The sequence below is a fragment of the Megalobrama amblycephala genome, linkage group LG23, assembly GCF_018812025.1.
Source record: "Megalobrama amblycephala isolate DHTTF-2021 linkage group LG23, ASM1881202v1, whole genome shotgun sequence".
Lineage (NCBI taxonomy): Eukaryota > Metazoa > Chordata > Actinopteri > Cypriniformes > Xenocyprididae > Megalobrama > Megalobrama amblycephala.
The window spans coordinates 1882489-1903402 of NC_063066.1; the positions used below are offsets into that span (position 1 = coordinate 1882489).

At 37.2% G+C, this 20914-nt stretch overlaps 2 protein-coding genes across 2 annotated transcripts; both read right to left on the reverse strand.

Moving 5' to 3' along the window:
• On the reverse strand, window positions 1–7118 carry LOC125258956. The gene is made up of 11 exons (XM_048176210.1): window positions 6780–7118; window positions 4218–4290; window positions 3853–4036; window positions 3483–3756; window positions 3232–3409; window positions 1687–1763; window positions 1261–1441; window positions 941–1189; window positions 673–844; window positions 300–445; window positions 1–213 (listed from the first exon to the last, which is right to left on the reverse strand). The coding sequence occupies exons 1-11, from the start codon at window positions 7044–7046 to the stop codon at window positions 116–118; spliced, it is 1899 nt and encodes a 632-aa protein (XP_048032167.1). The 5' UTR covers window positions 7047–7118; the 3' UTR covers window positions 1–115.
• A 2269-nt stretch (window positions 7119–9387) lies between these two features.
• On the reverse strand, window positions 9388–19598 carry prpf19 (pre-mRNA processing factor 19). Its single transcript, XM_048176547.1, has 16 exons — window positions 19379–19598; window positions 17949–18098; window positions 17793–17869; window positions 17573–17714; window positions 17419–17492; window positions 15513–15578; window positions 15384–15425; window positions 15216–15290; window positions 14588–14663; window positions 13479–13588; window positions 13240–13395; window positions 13026–13095; window positions 10671–10844; window positions 10098–10180; window positions 9911–10016; window positions 9388–9811 (listed from the first exon to the last, which is right to left on the reverse strand). The coding sequence occupies exons 1-16, from the start codon at window positions 19395–19397 to the stop codon at window positions 9714–9716; spliced, it is 1518 nt and encodes a 505-aa protein (XP_048032504.1). The 5' UTR covers window positions 19398–19598; the 3' UTR covers window positions 9388–9713.
• Window positions 19599–20914: the final 1316 nt, after the last annotated feature.

A 20914-nucleotide genomic window follows, 5' to 3' on the forward strand; every position in this document is an offset into this window, starting at 1 on the left:
TGATTTCAAAGTAGATTTATTCAGACAACCAAAATATAGTATAGAAACCACTTTTCCACGTCCATATAGTCAGTGTCATGTTTCCTCCTCCGCCGCTGCTGTAGTGTGATTAGTGTCATCCCGAGCGGACGGGTCCGGAGACACAGGAATCCGCTGTATGAAGATCACGGACATCCTCTTCAAAAACTGCATTCATCAAGTTGATGGCATAGCCTGTGAACATGTATTTGAACATTTACTTTGATTCTTTGCACATTTGTAAGTATCGTTTAAAATAATTATTTTTTGGAAAAGCTTACAGAATGTTGGCCGTGTTTTTACTCGTCTGACCGCACGTCCTCTCTTTTTGGCCTTTGGAAAGAGAAGCTTGTGCAAAAGTTTCCCTCTAGATGTCTTTTGTGGGCGGACGGCGTTCTCATTAAAGTGCATCGCTGCGAGGTACAACCTACAGCACAAGACAAACAACAAAATGTTCACTGTGTGCGATATAGTCAATGTGTTTAACACTAAAATGATGAAAATATTCAAAATACTCTTAAAATACAGTAAAACTATACCATTCTGTAAACTCAAATGCACTTTTATTTAGAAACTGATTTGCATTTTGACTGTTCAACCCCAAACCAGTTCCCCTAGACATGTGTTGTGTTCTGACCCGTGTTCAAGATGTACCTGCATAGCATCCCGGTGAAGGGGAAGACAACATTTCTGGGTGCAAATTGCAAGAGGACTTTGTGAAATGACTCCACAGGTGATGTCTGGTCATGTGGGCTCAGCTTCTTCACGTCTGAAAGTACTCTCTTGTTCATCAGGACCTTATGTAGCCTATTCAGTGCTGTCGAACCTTGGGGGAAATCAATAATGTTATTGATGCGACACATGTAGGATTTACTTAACATGCTCCATTAATGCTGATAATGAGTGTTTTTTCTTGGCACACCTGGTTGAAACCACTTGCTACGGTCCTTCGACACCCTTTGTTCATGCTGACACCTAGGGAACGCTGGGTCAGGATGTGTGTGAATGTCCTGAATGTGGTTGATGATAGAGGTCCACTTGGCTACCCTCTCTGGTCCTGAATCAGAGCTGGTGGCAGACCAGTACAGGTGGTTGGTGATGCTCTTACGCCACTTCTTCAGCAAACTACACTCCTTCTCTCTGGAAATGTTCTCCAGCTTCTTTGACAGTCCTGATGAAGAAAATTTACAGGTAAAACAGTTTTTTTGCATATTTGAAATGTAACAAAGATGCAAGCATCACCTTTCACCATGCGCCAGACGTCATAACAGTGGTTGATTTTACGATGCTTTAGGACCTGTCGTATCTGGGGGTGACGGTCAGTGACGACACAGTCCAGCTTCACACCGCTTTCCTCCAGGAGATCCACGCTTCTTCGAAGGCCCTCCTTCTCCATGTGGACTCTTCCCCTGACCTCGCTGCTCTGTGTAGAAACACACAAACATAAAATGCATGTGTAATATCTCCATAAATGACATATTATGAAGTGTGTATGAAAAATAGAAGTTATGCATGCTGTATTTTCACTCTGAAATGTGCAGATTTGTTACAAACTGATGCTAAAAACAAAGAGGTCAGCGGCCGACATGACATTTAAAAAGGTAGCATACTTGCAGTTTTTACGTATTTGCACATAACAAGAGTGTGTGATCCATGAAGTCCAAATACCTGCACCAGCTGTATGTCTATAATGTTGTTGTTCTGCAAGTTCATCAGGGTGTAGCTCCCATATTTTGCAGAATGTCCTGCAATTAAAAAAAAGAAGAAGTTACTAATCATTTGGAAACACAGCAGAATTATTTATAAGACAGAAACACATCATCTGCATATTTACAAGGTACCGCCCGAGGGCGCCACCTAGCTATAAAAAAAAAATTAACAATCATATTTTTCAAAACTCCTGCCTAGATAATCACAAAATAGGTGTAATTTGAAAGCTTAGAGTCTGAACTTTACAATGTTTGTAGCCAATTTGTTTAACTACTGAGTACTGCGGAGTTATTTGCTGAAAAACAACAAAACAAAATATCATAATTTAGGAAATATTTTTTTTTTGTACTATGTACTCCAATGTGTCAAAAGCATCATACAGCTCAGATAATCATGTGTTTTATGTCATTTTAATAGAATACAACGAGTATAATTGTTTTGGGCTTTGATTAAACTTGAATGAGTTTTTGTACGTGAAGGCCATATGTAAATAATAAACCGATGCAGCATTTGTGTCACGTTTCAGCTTGTAACTTCAAGAAACATGCTAAGATTGTGAAAACTGGACATCATTATTTACAGCAGATTAAAATGAGTCCAAAATCAGTATAATCCAATAAACTGCTCACGCAATTATGACGCATAAAACCCCACAGACGCACAGATGCTAACTAAAACTTAGCTTTCACGTGGCATTTCCGCTTATAACTTCATGAAACGTGCATAGATTGTAGAAAATGGCACATTATTATTACGGTGGATGCTCCAGACTGAAACGAATCTCGTGTCGGTCACGAGTTACTCCATGTGAAATAATGATTTTAAAAATGCCCATCAGGGGGCGCCAATGGACACTGGTTCCAAATGCTGTAACTTTTGATTTCTTTATGCGATCAACATAAAATTTGATCCAGAAACAGCTCACATATAGAGGAACATCACCAAAAAGAATTGTCCTCCTAGTTATTGCATGTCAAATATGAAAAATATGTAAAATTTCCCTTGAGCAAACTTTTAAATTAAATTTATTTTTTTAATTCATTTAAAAATGTACACATTTTTCTTTCAAATATCAACCTTTTGACTCTCCTTGCTAGAGATTTAAAGTTATGAGTCATTATTTTTGTGCGTGTCACTCAGAAAACAAAAAATAAAAAATTTTCCAAATGCTGTAACTTTGTGATCATGCGATCACCACAAAATTTGATCCAGATACAGCTCACATATAGTGTTACATCACCAAAAAATGATCTCATTCCTTATTTTCTTCATGAGATATTCCATTTTAAATTAGAAGTATATGTAAATTCCCTTTTTTCCACATTTTTTTTTTTTTTTGCTGTTTATTTGCAGTTTCTCAGCATGAGAATATCCATTTGTTTTTTAAGTTTCTGTTCAAAATGATCCTTACTATAGTTTTGGAGTTACTAGTCTTTACTTTTCTGTGTGTCACTCAGAGCTTAAAGGGTTAAATAGAAAGAGAAACTGAAATAAAACCTGCACCTGACAAGTCTGCTCGCATGTCACCACCAAGAATGACGTTGTTGTTCTGGCTCAGGTAGTGCAGTTGCAAACTTTGCTCCTCTTTCCACTTGTGGATGATAGCAGGTTCAAGGTATGTCCTGGCATGCCTTCTAAAAGCATCGTATGTATGCGTTTTCAAGTACATCGCCCTGAACACCTTTAAAAACAATTGTAAAATGATTAGTCCCGTCTAGCTTTGACTTATTCAGTGTGTACAAAGGATACGATACCTTCTGCATCTTCAGAAAGGAAGCTCCGCTGAAGTAGATGGCAGCAGACAGCTGAAGGTTGCCCACAGGAGTGCTGCCGACCACAGGCTGACTCCTCCACTGCCTGAAGAACTCACAGTGAGGGCACAGCTGGTCCACGGCTATGAAGGTCCCTCTTCTGTGTGGGCGGACATTACAAGCCCTGGTGCAAACAGGACAACTCTCGAACAGGCTAAGGAGGCATTTTTCAAAAACGATGAACTTCGCATCCTTATGGACTGGCATTGATGTGGCACTGAAAAAAAAAAATCAACATTGTGCCTGTTAGTGAAAACCTCAACACAAAGTCACTGAATTGTTAGAGAAATATATCTTTTGTGATGATTCTGACCGTGCAGGATCGTATGAGGAAACATTGCCCATTTCCTCATCCTCCTCCAATTCAACACGGGCTCTTTTGGCCGGCCTTGAAGCCTTCAGTGGTGTCGATGTAAATGGATGTTTTGTGGCCCATGACATTTCAGTAGATGTGGTGCCTACCGCCACACTTTGAGACGACACTGTCACCTGTACGCCTAAATGTTAAAAAACAGAATTAGTAAGGGGAATGAAGTTAACCCATTCAAGATTTCAAACTGGGCACATCTCTGTACATCAGCGCAGACGGCACAGGTGAAAAAAGTGCAGTAAAATACACTTTATTTTAGTACACAATTCATCTGTCGTTATAATGCTGCACATGATCAGTAACATTACCTTTGTTTTCAAGGTGGACAGGACCATCTGTTTGGCAGCCTACATCATTTGTACGCAGGGGCAGTGATGTACTCTGAAATACAAGCGTGCAAAATAATTATACTTGTTATGTATAATGACTATCGTTTCAACTTAGGTGGTGGAGAAGGTCACGTTAGCTAGAAGGAGCGAGTGTATGGCAAGCCGTTCTGACTTTTATTCATTCTCAGGATATGAATTCTTGATAACAACAATTAAATTCTTGATATCTGTAATTGTATTTTCACTAGTGAAATGTCACCAAAATTAAATTGTTATCAAGAATTGATTTCTTACTAGTTGAAATTCCAATTTCACATATCAGAAGTACAATTTTTACTAGAAAAAAATCATGATTTTTGATATCATTACTTACTTTGTTACTAGTGCACATATATATTCTTGATATCAAGAATTGAATTGCTACTAGTAACAATGTTAATTTTTGATATCAATAATTTGATAGTCACTAGTGACAATGTTAGTTTCTGATATCATGAATGTGATTGTTGCTAGTAAGGAAGCCATTTTAGATATCTGAAATTATATTGATATCAGAAATACATTTTCAGATTTCCAAAATTTACGGAGTCCCGGACATGACATGCAGGAAACAAAATAGACTAAATAGACTAAGCGCACGGTTTACTAATTCGTTCCCTCGGTTTACTAAAACGTGTGCTCGATTTAGTAAATCTAGGGAACTATAGTAAATCGTGTGCTCAAATTAGTAAATCGGGGGAACGAATTAGTAAATTGAGGGAACAAATTAGTAAATCATGCGCTCAAATTAGTAAATCGAGGGAATGAAATAGTAAATCGAGGGAACGAATCAGTAAATCGAGGGAACGAATCAGTAAATCGAGGGAACGAATCAGTAAATCGAGGGAACGAATCAGTAAATCGAGTTAAAGAATCAGTAAATCGAGTTAAAGAATCAGTAAATCGAGTTAAAGAATCAGTAAATCGAGGGAACGAATTAGTAAATCGAGGGAACGAATTAGTAAATCGAGGGAACGAATTAGTAAATCGAGGGAACGAATTAGTAAATCGAGGGAACGAATTAGTAAATCGAGGGAACAAATTAGTAAATCGAGTTAAAGAATCAGTAAATCGAGGGAACGAATTAGTAAATCGAGGGAACGAATTAGTAAATCGAGGGAACGAATTAGTAAATCGAGGGAACAAATTAGTAAATCGAGTTAAAGAATCAGTAAATCGAGGGAACGAATTAGTAAATCGAGGGAACGAATTAGTAAATCGAGGGAACGAATTAGTAAATCGAGGGAACGAATTAGTAAATCGAAAGAACGAATTAGTAAATCATGTGCTCAAATTAGTAAATCGAGGGAACGAATTAGTAAATCGAGTTAAAGAATTAATAAATCGAGGGAACGAATTAGTAAATCATGTGCTCAAATTAGTAAATCGAGGAAATGAATTAGTAAATCGAGGGAACGAAATAGTAAATCATGCGCTCGATTTAGTAAATCTAGGGAACTATAGTAAATCGTGTGCTCAAATTAGTAAATCGTGTGCTCAAATTAGTAAATCGAGGGAACGAAATAGTAAATCATGCGCTCGATTTAGTAAATCTAGGGAACTATAGTAAATCGTGTGCTCAAATTAGTAAATCGGGGGAACGAATTAGTAAATCGAGGGAACGAATTAGTAAATCGAGGGAAAGAATTAGTAAATCGAGGGAACGAATTAGTAAATCGTGTGCTCAAATTAGTAAATCGAGGGAACGAAATAGTAAATCATGCGCTCGATTTAGTAAATCTAGGGAACTATAGTAAATCGTGTGCTCAAATTAGTAAATCGAGGGAACGAATTAGTAAATCGAGGGTACGAATTAGTAAATCAAGTGCACAATTTAATTTTTTTTCTTGCATGTCATGTGCAGGGCTCTGTATAAATATAACAATTCAATTGTTATATCAAGAACTGACATTTCAACTAGTGCCAAATTAATTATTGACTTCAAAAAATCAAATTTTTACTAGTAACAATGTAATTATTGATATAAATTTTTTTTTTCTTTTTTACTAGTAAGAATTGCATTTCTGATATGTGACATTTGTGACATATGTGACTGATAGGTGACATTTCACTAGTGAAAATACAATTACAGATATCAAGAATTATAGTTTTTACTAGAGGAAATATAATTCCAGATATCAAGAACTGAATCGAGAATGAATAAAAGTAAAAACGGCTTGCCATAGGCTACGAGTGAGCTATCTGTAGTTAGCTCCTGAGGTATGTGTTGTTGATGAAATATAGGCTCAATTATAATTTTATTCGACAAAAGGGATTGACATATGTATCTACAGTTGCATTTTGTAGATTTATATGACAACACAGGCAGGAAATAAATAATATGTAAATAGCTTGTCATACTATTTAGTTATCTACTTGGAGTTTGCTAGTTAGCTAAGGTTAACTGTATAGCATCTTGCGTTGGATCTAGACAACTGTCGTTAATGTTGTTAGCTCACTAACTTTCAATTTAATCAGAAATGGTTGGATAAAATCACTTACTGCATGCGGCAGTATAGTAGGAACTGCCCCCTTCTTCAGAGTCAAACGCCGAGCGAATCCTGCCTGATACTGTCCCAGATTAGAGAAGCTGTCCGTGGTGAAATGAGCAGAGCAAACTAACAACTTTGAATTAAAGTGTTGCGGAATCCGGTTATAAACAAACATCAGCCATGCCTGTTGACAGTTTTGCTCTGCGGGAAGGGTGTGTAAAGTGCTCACTTCCCCTGCACAGCCTGGAACATAACACTTATTTCCATGATCAGCCATTTATCCTCTTGTTTCTTCACAATACCTGCAGAACTTCCGATGATTCTGCTGCAGTTCCGCCTGGCGAGATCATGGGCTGCTGTATGCAAATATTGGAGGCGTGCATATGAATGACCCCGACTGTTGGGATTCGCCTGTTTGTTTTTTTTGTTTTTTTTTGAGATTTACAATGGTGTTTTAGGCTTATTTCCATGTATAGAACTCTTTTAATTCAGTTATGCCAAGGTAAATACAGTTTTCCATTCTATAGCTCCTTGAAGGGAACCTATAACGCCCCTTTCACAAGATGTAATATCAGTCTCTGGTGTCTCTAGAATGTGTCTGTGAAGTTTCAGCTCAAAATACCCCACAGATCATTTATTATAGCTAGTCAAATTTGCCCCTATTTGGGTGTGAGCAAAAACACCGTTTTTGTGTGTCCCTTTAAATGCAAATGAGCTGCTGCTCCCGCCCCTTTTCCAGAAGAGGGCGGAGCTTTAACAGCTCAACAACAACAAAGCTGGAGAATCTCATGCAGCCAAAATGAGGATTATCAGCAACAGAATAGTAAATTGTCCACTCTAATTAGTAAATTGTGTGCTCGAATGCGTAAATCATGCACTCAAATTAATAAATTGAGGGAACGAAATAGTAAATCGTGCACTGAAATTAGTAAATCATACTCAAATTAATAAATTGAGGGAACGAAATAGTAAATTGTGCACTGAAATTAGTAAGTCATGTACTCGAATTAATAAATTGAGGGAACGAAATAGTAAATGATGCACTAAAATTAATAAATTGAGGGAACGAAATAGTAAATCGTGCACTGAAATTAGTAAATCATGTACTCGAATTAATAAATTGAGGGAACGAAATAGTAAATCGTGCACTGAAATTAGTAAATCATGTACACGAATTAATTAATTGAGGGAACGAAATAGTAAATCGTGCACTGAAATTAGTAAATCATGTACTCGAATTAATAAATTGAGGGAACGAAATAGTAAATCGTGCACTGAAATTAGTAAATCATGTACTCGAATTAATAAATTGAGGGAACGAAATAGTAAATCGTGCACTGAAATTAGTAAATCATGTACTCGAATTAATAAATTGAGGGAACGAAATAGTAAATCGTGCACTGAAATTAGTAAATCATGTACTCGAATTAATAAATTGAGGGAACGAAATAGTAAATCGTGCACTGAAATTAGTAAATCATGTACTCGAATTAATAAATTGAGGGAACGAAATAGTAAATCGTGCACTGAAATTAGTAAATCATGTACTCGAATTAATTAATTGAGGGAACGAAATAGTAAATCGTGCACTGAAATTAGTAAATCATGTACTCGAATTAATAAATTGAGGGAACGAAATAGTAAATCGTGCACTGAAATTAGTAAATCATGTACTCGAATTAATTAATTGAGGGAACGAAATAGTAAATCGTGCACTGAAATTAGTAAATCATGTACTCGAATTAATAAATTGAGGGAACGAAATAGTAAATCGTGCACTGAAATTAGTAAATCATGTACTCGAATTAATAAATTGAGGGAACGAAATAGTAAATCGTGCACTGAAATTAGTAAATCATGTACTCGAATTAATAAATTGAGGGAACGAAATAGTAAATCGTGCACTGAAATTAGTAAATCATGTACTTGAATTAACAAATTAAGGGAACGAAATAGTAAATTGCACCAAAAAAAGCCCCGAAATAACGACTTATTTAGTGATGGCTGATTTCAAAACACTGCTTCAGGAAGCTTCGGAGCGTTATGAATCTTTTATGTCGAATCACGATTCGAATCGCGTGTCAAACTGCTGAAATCACGTGACTTTGGCGCTACGAACCACTGATTTGATTCGTAACGCTCCGAAGCTTCCTGAAGCAGTGTTTTGAAATCGGCCATCACTATATAAGTTGTTATTTTGGAGCACCAAAAATATTCTCGTGGCTTTATAATATTAATATTGAACCACTATACTCACATGAACTGATTTAAATATGTTTTTAGTACATTAATGGATCTTGAGAGAGGAAATGTCATTGCTCAGGCCTCACTGAGCCATCAGATTTCATCAAAAATATCTTAATTTGTGTTCTGAAGATGAATGAAGGTCTTACGGGTGTAGAACAGCACGAGGGAGAGTAATTAATGACATTATTTTCATTTTTGGGTGAACTAACCCTTTAATCTTTTGTACAAATCCAGCATTGAATTGACCCAGTCTGTCGTAAAATTAAGCTCTTCCTCGGCTCCTTTCAAACATCTGCTGATCAGTTCTGAATCTCTGATGCAGTTCTTGCAAGTACCTTCAATGAGCATGAAAATCATACCAAAACAACAGATAAAAACAATTTAAACTTTATTGGAATCTATGTCACATTTCTTGTTATTGTCCACAAAAGGATAAAAAAAAAAATCATGGGACGCTAACAAAGTTCACCAGCCTACAATCAAAGCTTAAAACGTAGACAGGAAAAAACCCTCAAATCAGTCTTAAAGCAATAATTGAGAAAAGAAAAGAAGTTACGGCAGGTATCAGAGGAATTCATCACTACAATGATGGATATGACAGTGGATGTATATCTATGTATACACATGCACTATTACTGACAGGCGTATTCGCTGTGGGAAAATGATCACATGTCTCCGGAACGTTTCTGGATTTCTATTACAGGCTGTAGAATTTCAGACTTCTGTCCATGCCAGTGGAAGCCAGGAACTGAGCGTGTTCACCGAAAGCCACACCGGTCACCAGACCAGAGTGATCTACAAGAGACATGGCAAAGAAACAAACAAAACATCAGCTCAGAACATTCTTGCTGAATAACATCTCAAAAGCATTTCACTGAACGAAACTCGACTCACCAGAGAAGTTGAGCACCTCAGACCACTGCTTGCAGATATAAACTCTGATGTCCGATCCACCGACAGCCAGATATGTTCCACTCTGGTCGAAAACCAGAGACTTCACCTACAGGAGAAGGAAGGGAATATCAGTAATCATGGTAGACAGTGATGAAGAACACATGGCAGTGACATCTGAGGGTTATACCTCATAATTGTTGTCCAAAGTGATTGTCTTGAAGTTCTTCAGTTTCCTCAAATCCCACAGCTTCAGTGAACTGTCCTGAGCACCTACAGGTCAAACAAAACAGGTAGAAACACAATTAACATTTAATAAAATTATCAATTTGACTGCTTTAACACTAAAAATGTAAGTTGCTGCAATCGGGCACAATAAACGCTGTCATGTGATCTTGCGTTCGGATGCTGGTAAACCAAAATCAGAAATCAAATCATTCTGACAGACTTTGACTCAGGCGTTTCAGAACCACCAAACCAACATTTGAGATGCTGGTTAGACCAGTTATCCAATCACAGCCTCTGTTTAGGCAAAGTCACATGAGTTTTGTTGAGCATTGAGCAATTTATTCGGTAAATGTGTATGTGCACGCCTTCTTATCGGATAAGAAAAAGTATCTGCCTCAATTGAGTATGTACATCTTTTATGCGTATTGAATGAAGCGTTGTAGAAATAAATAAGACTTGACTTGTGAAATCAGGTAGGAGGACAAAGATAGTCCATCATTCCCTTTCCCACCCCAGTCAGGGTCATGTGACCTACCAGTGGCCAGATAGTATCCGTTCTCAGAGAAGGCGATGGCCGTCACAGGACCTGAATGGCCGGGGAAGTTGGCTACATTGGTCCGTTCCTTCAGATCCCAGATCTTAATCTGAGAATCCGCCGTGCCAGTGCCGAAGATCAGACCGTCGGGATGGAACTGAGCACAGGTCAGAGCTGAAAGGAAAGAGTCGGAAATGCATTCAATGTTTTATATGCATGTTGTGCATATTCATTTGCTCATTTCAACCAGAAGCCATTGCTGCCAAGAAGATTCAAATCTATCTAACGCAAGACATAAAACAGAAAAAAAAAAAACTTAGTCAACTCAATATTTAATAGTTAAATTAAATAGGCTAATTTAGGGGCTGTTTACACGACAGCGTTTTCAATTAAACACGTAAAATGTAAGCGTTTTGGCCATTTATTTACATGACGACGGCATTTTGGGTGCCTGAAAACGCAAACTTTTGAAAACGGGTTTCAAAGTATTAGGTTTTGAAAACCATGTAAACAACGAAAATGCGAATCTGTGAAAACGATGACGTCATGCACATGCGCATTACATGTTCAATCTATACCGTTTCATCGCCATCTAATGTCCTTTCAGCAGAATACAGCGTTTTTAGTTGTTTTTGCGGATTCGTGTGAATTGGGATCGTTTTATTGTCTGTACACGTATCGTTGTAGTGTAAATGTACCCTAAATCAAAGGTTATTAGCATTTTTGGAAATTTCATTATAACTATTGACCACAAGGTGGTGCTTTGAGTACTGTCAGGGCATGGAGCCAAAGACAGAGTTTTGTAATGAGATGTAAAATATAGCTTTTTACAACAAAATTCAAATGGCTGATATTGGAAAATTGGGTATCGTTCGACTCGCACAGAATCTAAAGAGACCAGTTTTATGATTTTTGGGCAAATGGTTCACAAGTTATAAGCAAAAATAGCAATTTTTCAGATCTCCAGACCACTAGGTGGCACTGCGCCAAAACTGTGCAGGTATCCTCAGGTCATGGTTATAACACAAACCAAGTTTGGTCAGAATACGCTAAAACATTAATGAGATAAAGCCTCACGTTCAATTTGGCGGGCACTTCGTCGAATACGTTCACGCATTATTCAAGAACAAATTGACTTGAATTCCATAACTTTTTATCTGCATGGTCAAAAGATGATCAGGGTCAATTTTCGTGAAACTCAGAGCAACGGCCTTCAATAAAGGTTAAAAAAAAGTTTTTTTTCCCCTGGAAAATTTAGTTTCTAGCCCTTACGGTTCAAAGGTTTAGCATAAACATAAGTGCAACTTTGGACTGTTGGTGGCGCTAGAGGGATTGATTTAGAGACTCCAAATTTGCTATGCTGACAGATCAGATTGTCCTCTAACTGTGTGCCAAATTTCATAACTTTCCCACAAGGTGCTTTTTGTTTTGCCATAGACTTCCAGAGCGGAAGAAGAAACGAAAGAATAATCAGAACGCCAAAGATTACAATAAATGACTATAAGAGTCACCTGAGGGGTAATTTTCCCCATTTTCCAAAACAAAATTCAGGCCCTGCTGTCAATGAAACAACAAGTTAAATCACTCCATTTAAATTAAGTTAGTTCTGAATGAGTTTTCAGTTCCCAAGCTTATAAATGTGGTGAATATTTATATTACCAACTAGGGCTGCACGATTTATCTCAATTTTATGCGCAGCTTGTCAGAGCTGTACGGCTGTGATCAGTAGTAAATGTTTCTTTATCTGAAAGCCAGAGGGCGCTCTTGTGAAGAAACTGCAAATATGCCCTGCTGCCGAAGTAGAACACGCGTTATTCCAGGAAATCCCATACTATCGCTGTAGCTGAATAAACAGAAGACTGAAATGTTTTGATTGATTAAACATGACTGAAACGTTTTGATAATGAACACACGACTGCCTTATTCTGTGTAAGAAGCCACATCATCTCACAGAAGGACGCTCAACTGTCGTTATGAAGTGAGTTTGGAGGAAAAACATGTTATTAAATGTTGTCTTTTGTTGGACAAGATGTTAATAAATGCTTCTCATGTCTGAAAAGAAGTTTGACGTGTTGCTTTTTCAAACACATAAGAGATTCAAACTCTCAGTGCTTTCAGATGGATTAGCATTTGGAGCCATAGTTCACTGAAAAGCCACGCATAAAAAATAAACAAATAAATAAATAAATAAATAAATAAATAAATAATCGCTGCTTTGCGATTTCATAATCGCACTAAGCCAAATTGTTTAAGTGCGATTTCAATGTTTTTTTTCTAATTGCCCGATTAATCGTGCAGCCCTATTACAAACTTAACATTGGATATATCTGACACACTGCCCAGAGAAATACATACCACATCCAGCGGTCTCATCAGTAACTTTAGTCAGGACACGTCCAGTCTGGATATCAGAGAAGGCCCAATACTACAACACACACGCATTTGAGAACCATTACACTCTGACAGACACAGAAACAGCTTTTCTTCTTTTCAAAAACAACTCTATATTCAGTGCATGTGTTGCATGTGAACTGTTCCTCAGCCATCAGCCTGCGTGTTTGTGTGTTACCTGGTCCTCAGATGAGCTCAGTAGATAGTCTCCGGTGGCGTGCAGAGAGAGGCCGGTAACACCCGCCTCGTGGGCCCTGATCACCTGCACGCAGTTGCCCCCAGTGACCGACCACACGCGGATAGTGCTGTCTGGAGACGCCGAGAACACCACCGACTGACAGAACATGTGAAGAGAGATGTGAGATCTGGAGAAACCGTGAATGAGTGCATGTATGAAGAGCAAGAGCGATGGCCTACCTGAGCAGGGTGGTAGATGACAGACGAGACCTTTTTGGTGTGTCCTTTGAGGGTGGCGACAATCTGCTCCTCCCGACGGTCGAACACCACCACGTTCTTATCCGCACCACCTGGACAGAGTGTGTAAAAACGGTTTGTGGCAGTATGTATGCGAGTGACATCGACATGCAGTAACTTTAGAGTTCAAATGCAGGTTTTGAAAGAAAAAACAAAAGTTACACAACTATAACCCACACATTTCAGCCTCTAACCATTCTTAAGAAAAGGGATGAGTCAATTATAAATTAATATATACATGTCTTATCCTAATAGCTTGGATGTTTAGAAAGCACATTAGGTTCTTTCCGATCCTCCGGGTGAATGTCAAAACAGTTTTGCGCTTATGGAACAGCAGAAATATAGCGGTTACCCCGGTAAACCCTGTATATAATGCAGCTGTGCTTTTTAGAAATGCCATGAGTTTGCAGGTATGATATAAACACCATAGCTAAGCATTATCATAATTCATCAACAGCAGATCATAAGCAATCGCTTGGCATAAATGTGGTTTTCATTGATCTGTAGAAGCAGCACAACGTTTTTACTTCAAAATATGCAATGCTCAATTAAACCATGTTTAATAATCAAATTAAGCCATATCACGATTCCTGTTTTTCTGTCCCCAAAAGAAGATTTAAGGATTAGTTCATCCAAAAATGAAACTTCAATGTGCATTGGAGATACATTTTTAAATAAAGTGGTAAAAGCGCAAAAAAGCACTCGCATCACTTCATAAAACTGAGGTTAAACCACTGGAGTCACATGGATTAATGATGATTTAATGATGATCTTTCTGGGGCTTGAAAGTGTTAGTTGCGTAGCTGCCAATGGAGGGACAGGAAGCACTCGGGTTTCATCAAAAATATCTTAATTTGTGTTCCGAAGATGAACGAATGTCTTACAGGTTTGGAACGACATGAGAGTTATTAATGACAAAATTATAATTTTTGGGTGAACTAACCCTTTAAGACTTTTCTTATACCATTTAAGATATATTAACGGCCTTAAATTTGATACAATCGAACTTAAGGACCCACGGGGACCCTGGTGTGATGGTGATGTAATCGTACCGGTGAGGACTTTGTTGGTGTCTGATGGGCAGAGATCCAGAGAGAGGATTCCTGGTACACTGGCACTGTGAAGACCCTATGAAGGGAGAAAAGAAAATGCTTCATTTGTGATATGAGCTCTGTTCCAAACACTACTACCGCAATATGAAATTAAATTAAAATTCATAGGCAATTAACTCGACACAAAGCTTGATGTTAGCATGATATTGTAAAAAGCATAAAAACACATAGCCAGGGCTCTAGACTGTGATCAAATGACCACACTTTGCAATCTTTTTTCTTCCCAGAGCAGCTAAATTTCATTAGAAGTCGCACTGGTGCCAACGCAGCGCTCAGAACAGATCAGCTGTGTTCGGCTTGAAGCGACGCTGCACAGACGGTTCGGTATATGACATCAAAGTCCCGCGAGAGCGTTTCGAACCTTATGGAGCCGTATGCTCTCGTGGTGCTTCGATGTCATACACCGATCGGCCTGCGCAGCCCTGCTTCAAGTCCAACACATCTGTTCCTACACAGCGCTGGGAGATCCAGTGAGAATTCACCACAGTATTAATAACATCACTGCAAGATCTAGTGAGAAGCAATACACAGATTTGTTTTGGGAACTTTGTTTCTCTTGAGTACTCACAGCATGGGACGCCACCTGGCGATACTTGCTGAGATCTTCTGCTCTGACCAGCTCCTCTGGCACAGTCTTTCCTCTCTGAATAACAAACCCAAATAAGAGGTTAAGAACACGTATTAAGGTACATAAAATAACCACAGTGATACAGAAGCACAAACTCAAACCGCACACCTTCTTTCTCTCGGTGGTCAGGACGGTGGCCTTGTCTTGGAGCTGTAAGAGAGAAGAACAGTTTGAGTACTTCTGAACATGTGATCACACACAGATGAATCACTGCTGAATGCTTGTGTTCTGACGCACCTTCTGTATGATCTCCGGAGTCATTCCAACCTGTTCACTGACCTCCATGGCCTCTCCGCCGGCACCCTAAGAGACCGAAACAGGTCAAAGATATATATATAAAAAACTAAAAACAGTATGTAATATTCACTTATCCTATACATGAAAGACAAAAATAGTCGGAACTAAATTGCACATTTAAATATGGCTGTCAATCCAGACACTGTGATAAATGTGTTAGCTGCATGAAAAAAAAAAAAAAAAAAAAAAAATATAATAATATTAATAATAATAATAAAATATATATATATATATATATATATGAAATACAGAAAGTGAAGAAAGATTGCTGCCATTATAAATCACTGAAGCTACTGAAGGTACAGAAAGCTGCTCTCTTTCGAAAACTCCCATTATAATTAATGAAACCGTGCAATAAATCTCTTATTGACATCGTGTTTATACTTCGACTCTGACTACAGAAGCACATCTGATTGGCCACTGCGTTCACATGTGGGGTTGAAAAGGGGCGGAAATTTTCTGGAAACTTTACCTGGGGAATTTAGGAAATATTTAAATTTGGAAACTTTAAAATTTATGGGAATTAATTGGAAATTTCTATAAAATATATCAAATACAAACATAAATATAAACATTTTGTTGGGTCATAACATGAAATGACAGTTATTTCTTTTTTGCATCCAATTAATTCTAATTTAATTTTTTTTTTTCTCGTTTAATTAATTTTGGGAACGACGACAATGCATTTTTAGTCAAATGCCTGTATATAAGATTAGTATTGACAAATATTACAATTTAAAATGTAATTTATTCCTGTGATCAAAGCTGAATTTTCAGCATCATTACTCCAGTCTTCAGAGTCACATGATCCTTCAGAAATCATTCTAATATGATGATTTGCTGCTCAAGAAACATTTATGATTATTTTCAATGTTGAAAACAGTTTTTTTTTTTCAGGATTCCTTGATGAATAGAAAGTTCAAAAGAACAGCATTTATCTGAAATACAAAGCTTCTGTAGCATTATACACTACCGTTCAAAAGTTTGGGGTGAGAATAAATATTCTTTTTAATTTTTTTTTTAAAGAAATTAATACTTTTATTCATCAAGGATGCATTAAATCAATCAAAAGTGGCAGTAAAGACATTTATAAATGTTACAAAAGATTAGATTTCAAATAAACGCCATTCTTTTGAACTTTCTATTCATCAGAGAATCCCGAAAAAAAATATTGTACACAATAAATGTTTCTTGAGCATCAAATCATCATATCAGAATGATTTCTGAAGGATCATGTGACACTGAAGACTGGAGTAATGATGCTGAAAATTCAGCTTTGATCACAGGAATAAATTACACTTTACTACATATTCACATAGAAAACAGCTGATTTAAATCATAATAATATTTCACAATATTACTGTTTTTATTGTATTTTTAATTAAATAAATGCAGTCGTGGTGAGCAGATGAAACTTCTTTTAAAAACATTAAAAATCTTACCGATCCCAAACTTTTGACCTGTAGTGTATATGTGAATCAACTTACTTTATTGTGTATTTTCAATATGAAAAATAACTTTCATATTGACGAATTAATTTCATTTTGAAAAAAATAAATAAAAATGTGTCATGGATTTATTGCATTTTGGGGGAAAAATAATCAGTTTTTATAAAAAAAAAACCCTTTTTATAACCAAAACTTGCTATGTGAAAGTTTTTTGGTGGTAAAGAAAACACATTTTTACTCAAATTAATGAAAATGCATGAATAGCGTTTTGGAACCAAACTCTTCAGATTTAACACTGGCCTAGTGGTTTTTCGGATATTTTTCTGCAAAAATCGTACACATCGCACCTTTAAAAGATAAAATCAGGATTTATACATGAAATGATTTGAATTACTGACCACAGCTGCAGGCTGGGAAGCAGGAGCGGCCTGCGGAGCGACCAGTCCAGCCTGAGGTTTGAGCGTCGCCAAAGCTGCAAGCAGAATAACGGACAGGTCAGTGAGGCACGACTGCAGTGAGGATCTCCTCCAGACAGCACAAACACGCTCTTACCCTCTCTGGCAGCCGTGACCTCTTTGGTGAGGCGAGCGATGACTCTGCAGGCGGCGTCGTGCTGGTAGAGAGCGTGAGACAGCTCCTGTCGAGTGGTCTGCAGCTGCTGCCTCAGAGTGAAGCTGTGCAGCATCACCGCGTCCTGGAAGACACAAACTCAGCGGTCAGACACACGTCGCACACTTATTCCTCACGCACTCAGTCGGGTCGGAGAACTCACCCACTCGTCCTGCAGAGATTTGAGGATGGCAGGAATGCTGGTGGCGGAGGGAGCCTTCGGTCGGATGGGGTGAGACACTGAAAGCACAGAAATAATGCATGTTGAAATCACAGCCTGAGAGAACGGAGCGTCTCGTGGATTCATCCGTGTCTGTACCCTTGATGTCGATGAGCTGCTCCTCGGACAGCGGCTGGCCGTTGATGGGGTCGGCTCCATTCTCCGCTATGTATTTCTCGATCAGACGCCTCTCGAACACTTGATTGGACACAGGAGACACACAGGGATGCTCCGGCACCTCGTTTGAAACTGGAATGAGAGGATTTACATTCATCATTTCAATACAGTGCAAAAACTGCTGGTCTTACTGAGAGTTTTTGACTTGTTTCTAGTCAAAATATATTAAAGTTCTGAAATCAAGAAGCATTTACTTTAAGTAAAAATTATTTTCTTGTTTTCAGGATAAGATTATTTTGCTTGTTTTAAGGATAAAACCTCACTTCATTTTGACTTATTTTTCCTAAAAACAAGAAAATAAGCCGCATTTTCTTGACAAGTAAAAATTATTTTCTTGTTTTTAGGAAAAATAAAGTCAAAATTAAGTGAGTTTTTCCCTAAAACAAGCTAAATAATCTGTCAATGTGGTATGCAAAATAATCTTATTTCAAACCAAAAATAAGATATAAATAATCTTGTTTTCAGTTTGAAATAAGATTATTTTGCTTGTTTTAAGGAAAAATAAGTCAAAATTAAGAAAATAAGCAGCATTTTCTTGACAAGTAAAAATTATTTTCTTGTTTTTAGGAAAAATAAGTCAAAATTAAGTGAGTTTTTCCCTTAAAACAAGCAAAATAATCTTATTTCAAACTGAAAACAAGATTTTATATCTTATTTCTGGTTTGAAATAAGATTATTAAGATATAGAATCTTGTTTTCAGGAAAAATAAGTCAAAATTAAGTGAGTTTTCCCTTAAAACAAGCAAATTAATCTGCCAATGTGGTAAGCAAAATTATCTTATTTCAAACCAAAAGTAAGATATATGATCTTGTTTTTAGTTTGGATTAAGATTATTTTGCTTGTTTTAAGGGAAAACTCACTTATTTTACCTAAAAAAAGGAAAATAATGGTTACTTGTCAAGAAAATGTTTCTTGATCTAAGAATTTTAAGATATTTTGACTAGAAACAAGACAAACTCCAAGTAAGAACAGCATTTTTTGCAGTGAAACATTTTATTTTAGTGTCCTGTAATAATGCAGAATAATATTATGCATCATAATATAAAGGAACTAACCCTAATATGATTCAATCAGCACTTAAATGTATAATCACTTATTAAATAACTCAATGTTTGTGTATTATATGTTTAAAATCAATTCGACTTCCCAAAACTTGATCTTCATGTTTATTTCCCCTATTATCATCATCATGACTATAAAGTTTCCCTCAGAGAGCTTAATATTTCTTCTAGTTTAATGAAATGCAGTAATTAAAGCGCAGTTTCTCACACACAAAGTTTCTGCTCGTATCGCAACAATGGCTAGCACACACTGCTAATCTCTCATGCTAACAGAATCAATCCTCACTTACTCGCACAAACCAGAGACATGTCGCCCGAACACACGCGATCCGCTTCTCAGATAGAGCCGGAGTCAGATCACTTCATCCACTGATTTTAAACCCACACAGAGTTCGTGATATTTTAATCAGTGAAGCTGCTGCATGTCCTCATCAGAACACGTTGAGACGCCGTGCCGCTCAAACACCGGTGCATGACGGGATACTGCTCCTCCAGAGCGGAAGATCAAACCGAAGGTGTTTCCTCAGGAGATTAATGAAATAGATTTGTACGCAAAAAAGAATGATATTTTAATAAAGATATTAATCTCTAGAATTAGTAATGTAAAATCTTCTCGATAATCACAAACGACTCGATTGTTTTGTGTTGAGAACGCGCTGAGGAATGTAACAGGCACCACGTGACATAACGGCTTCTTTGCTTTAATGAAAAACAACAAAGTATAAAACTGTGCCTATATTTTTGCAGGTTGTGTTGTAATAGATTTTAAGTAAATATTCGATTTCACTCTGCTATTTATCCACATCTCCATATGAATCAGAGTGAGTGAACTGTCCGAGTGATTCAGACTGAATCGCGAACCGATTTCAAAGATTCATTTAGTCACGAATCAGGGATCGGTGTTGCCAAGTCCGCGTTTTTCCCGTTCTTTAGAACTTCCGCATTAATATAAGCCAGCTCGAAAACTTCCGGTGATGTCATTTGCTGGTGTGTTGAGCATCAGTAGTGAAATAATCAGAATATAGTCACTTAAATAGTTATTCAAACGTAAGACGCCATAAAAAAATCGTACCTCAGTTTTCTCCTCGGCTAAATTCAATTCAACCATCAGTTTTCACACTTTCATGTGAAAAAAAGCTTCAAAAATTAAATATTTATTGTGCACTTTAGTTAGATTAATTGAATAAATTATGTGCTGAAATCATTGATCTTGCGCTGCACTGACTGACAGCTGCTGTGATTATAGAGAGAGAGCGGCGCTCGCTTTCTGTCATTCGTTCACAAGAAAAGTTATTGTTTTTCAGGAGATTTTTTGAGTATTTCATACTTCACATTAACAAAATGTATTTTTAAACCTAGTTATTTTATAATGTTTCATATTTAGTCAAAAAACTAAGTGAAAAATGATTAGAGGAAACGGCTGATATATGCACAAATAAATGCTACTTTGTCGCCACCTGCTGGTTAAAGTGGTAATTATTGTCTTTTTTATTTTCAAATAAGTGTTTTCTATCAAATGTGGAATTTCCTACATTTTTAAACGTTCGGTTTTACAGTGGGGACAATCTCAGAAGGATGAACAAATAATGTTTGTGGTCATCACATTAAAAATAACATTTGAAGTGCAGGTGAAATGTTGCTTGTGCGTTTCTAATTACAGACGCCGCGTTTCTTATTCAAACATTCCCATTAGCTTTGTCTTTATTGCAATCAATAAAACTGGTTTATTGGAAAATTAGGTAAATGTGAACACAATATTAAAAAGTCAACCATAGATGGTTTTGTGTCGATGTACAGCGACTACAGAATGAACAGCTAACAGTTCA